Genomic DNA, 1,567 nt, shown 5'->3' on the forward strand with positions numbered 1-1,567 from the left:
TACTGTATGGGCCAATATACTTCCTGCTACAGCTTTCTAATCTTGTGCCGAAGACACTTATTCTTGATAAGGCAAATTCCACTCTGTTATTCCCTTAAGTCCTAGCGGTCCACTACCTTCTGCCTATCCCATAAGTGCTCCTACTATCCCTCTGAAGCCTGGTCGCGTGGTACTTACCATTGGTACAAATCAGTTGATGTTTCCACAGTAGATCGACTCCTTAGAAGTAGATCGCATATCGGTATCCTTGGGGGGGGGGTAGATTGCGTCGAGTGTGTGGAGAATAATCCACGACTTTGGACTGACATACAAAATATTGGAGCGTCGTGCTATGCATATCAAGGAGCACGACGTATTTCGCTTTGCTGAAGAGCTAAGCAGCATTGACTGGAGTCACCACAACCTAGTGTTCCTAGACGAAGTTTCTTTTGATAATCGCGGTATGATTCGAAGGCGTGGCTACTCTATTAAGGGAAGGAAACTGGCGACTTCCAGCGGAAGCCAAGAGTGTCAGATTTGGTTTTTGGCGTGCACGGATTGATTTACTATTACGACACAGTAGGCACATTCGACTGCGTTGGGTTTGTAAAGTGTTGCCAAGATTTTGCGTATTCTAAGTGAGGCAGCGTTCGTCTATATCCTGGATCACGTTCCGTTTGGATTCTAGATGAGGCATCCATCCATCGGCACCCTGAGATCGTGCGTTTTCTAAGGAGTATTAGTGTAGTGCCAATATTCCTTCCAGCTTATTGTCCCTTCTTCAATCCTATCGAATATATGTTCGGCTTCGTCAAGCGCGCGTTCCAACGGTATTACAGCCAGTCAAGTGGTCGCGATTTATTGTCATTCGTTGTGAGAACATTTCGCAGGTTCGAAGAGTTTTACATTGGTAGAGTATTTGAGCATTGTGGATTTAAAATACAGGGCAATTTCTCCTACAGGACCTATGTCCACTGAGAAGCGTCATATTCCTGACATTTGGGACGAAAAATGTCAGACCTGAAGAAGAAGACGAAAATTTATAGTTTGTGGTAAGGTGCAATTCATCGTAATAAAGACCAAAGTTCTCAATCTACTCTTCATGTTCGAAGTCGTTGATGTTTTCGAGTGTTTCAAGTGGCTAAGCGACTTCACCTGCAGGTGGCAGTTGGATATCACGAAGGAAACTCTTGATAATAGATTTTCTGGACTGCAACTGTTTTTTTTTTGGATATCCAAACGCCGCGTTAGTACGTCCACGTCACGCTGTAACTGCTGATGATTGGCTATTGATGCGTTAATGCATTCTAAAGCCATTTGAGCTGACCTTGACAGGTGTGACAATTGCTGGCGATCCTCCGAATCCACATTTCTGGGAAGGTGAGCAACATGGTCGGGAGGCGAGTGCGATATTGCGTCGCTCCAGGTGGAGCGGTTGATGTCGTGAGTGATGTGGTTTTCCCACATCCTCTGTGACGGGGCCACACAGCACCTTGTGCAGAGGAAGTTTATTTCCTCTAGAGTATACAAACTCTAAGTGAACGACCGTTCACGTGTCCCTGGTCTGAAGGGGACGAAGTACTCACTT

General features: G+C 45.5%; 1 protein-coding gene across 1 annotated transcript; it reads left to right on the forward strand.

Moving 5' to 3' along the window:
* Window positions 1–331: 331 nt before the first annotated feature.
* PPTG_17639 (hypothetical protein) lies at window positions 332–667 on the forward strand (the record flags this gene model as incomplete). The annotated part of the gene is made up of 2 exons (XM_008915318.1): window positions 332–519; window positions 592–667. The coding sequence occupies 2 exons, from the start codon at window positions 332–334 to the stop codon at window positions 665–667; spliced, it is 264 nt and encodes an 87-aa protein (XP_008913566.1).
* Window positions 668–1,567: the final 900 nt, after the last annotated feature.

This window comes from Phytophthora parasitica, assembly GCF_000247585.1.
Source record: "Phytophthora parasitica INRA-310 unplaced genomic scaffold supercont2.69, whole genome shotgun sequence".
In the NCBI taxonomy this organism is placed as follows: Eukaryota; Oomycota; class Peronosporomycetes; order Peronosporales; family Peronosporaceae; genus Phytophthora; species Phytophthora nicotianae.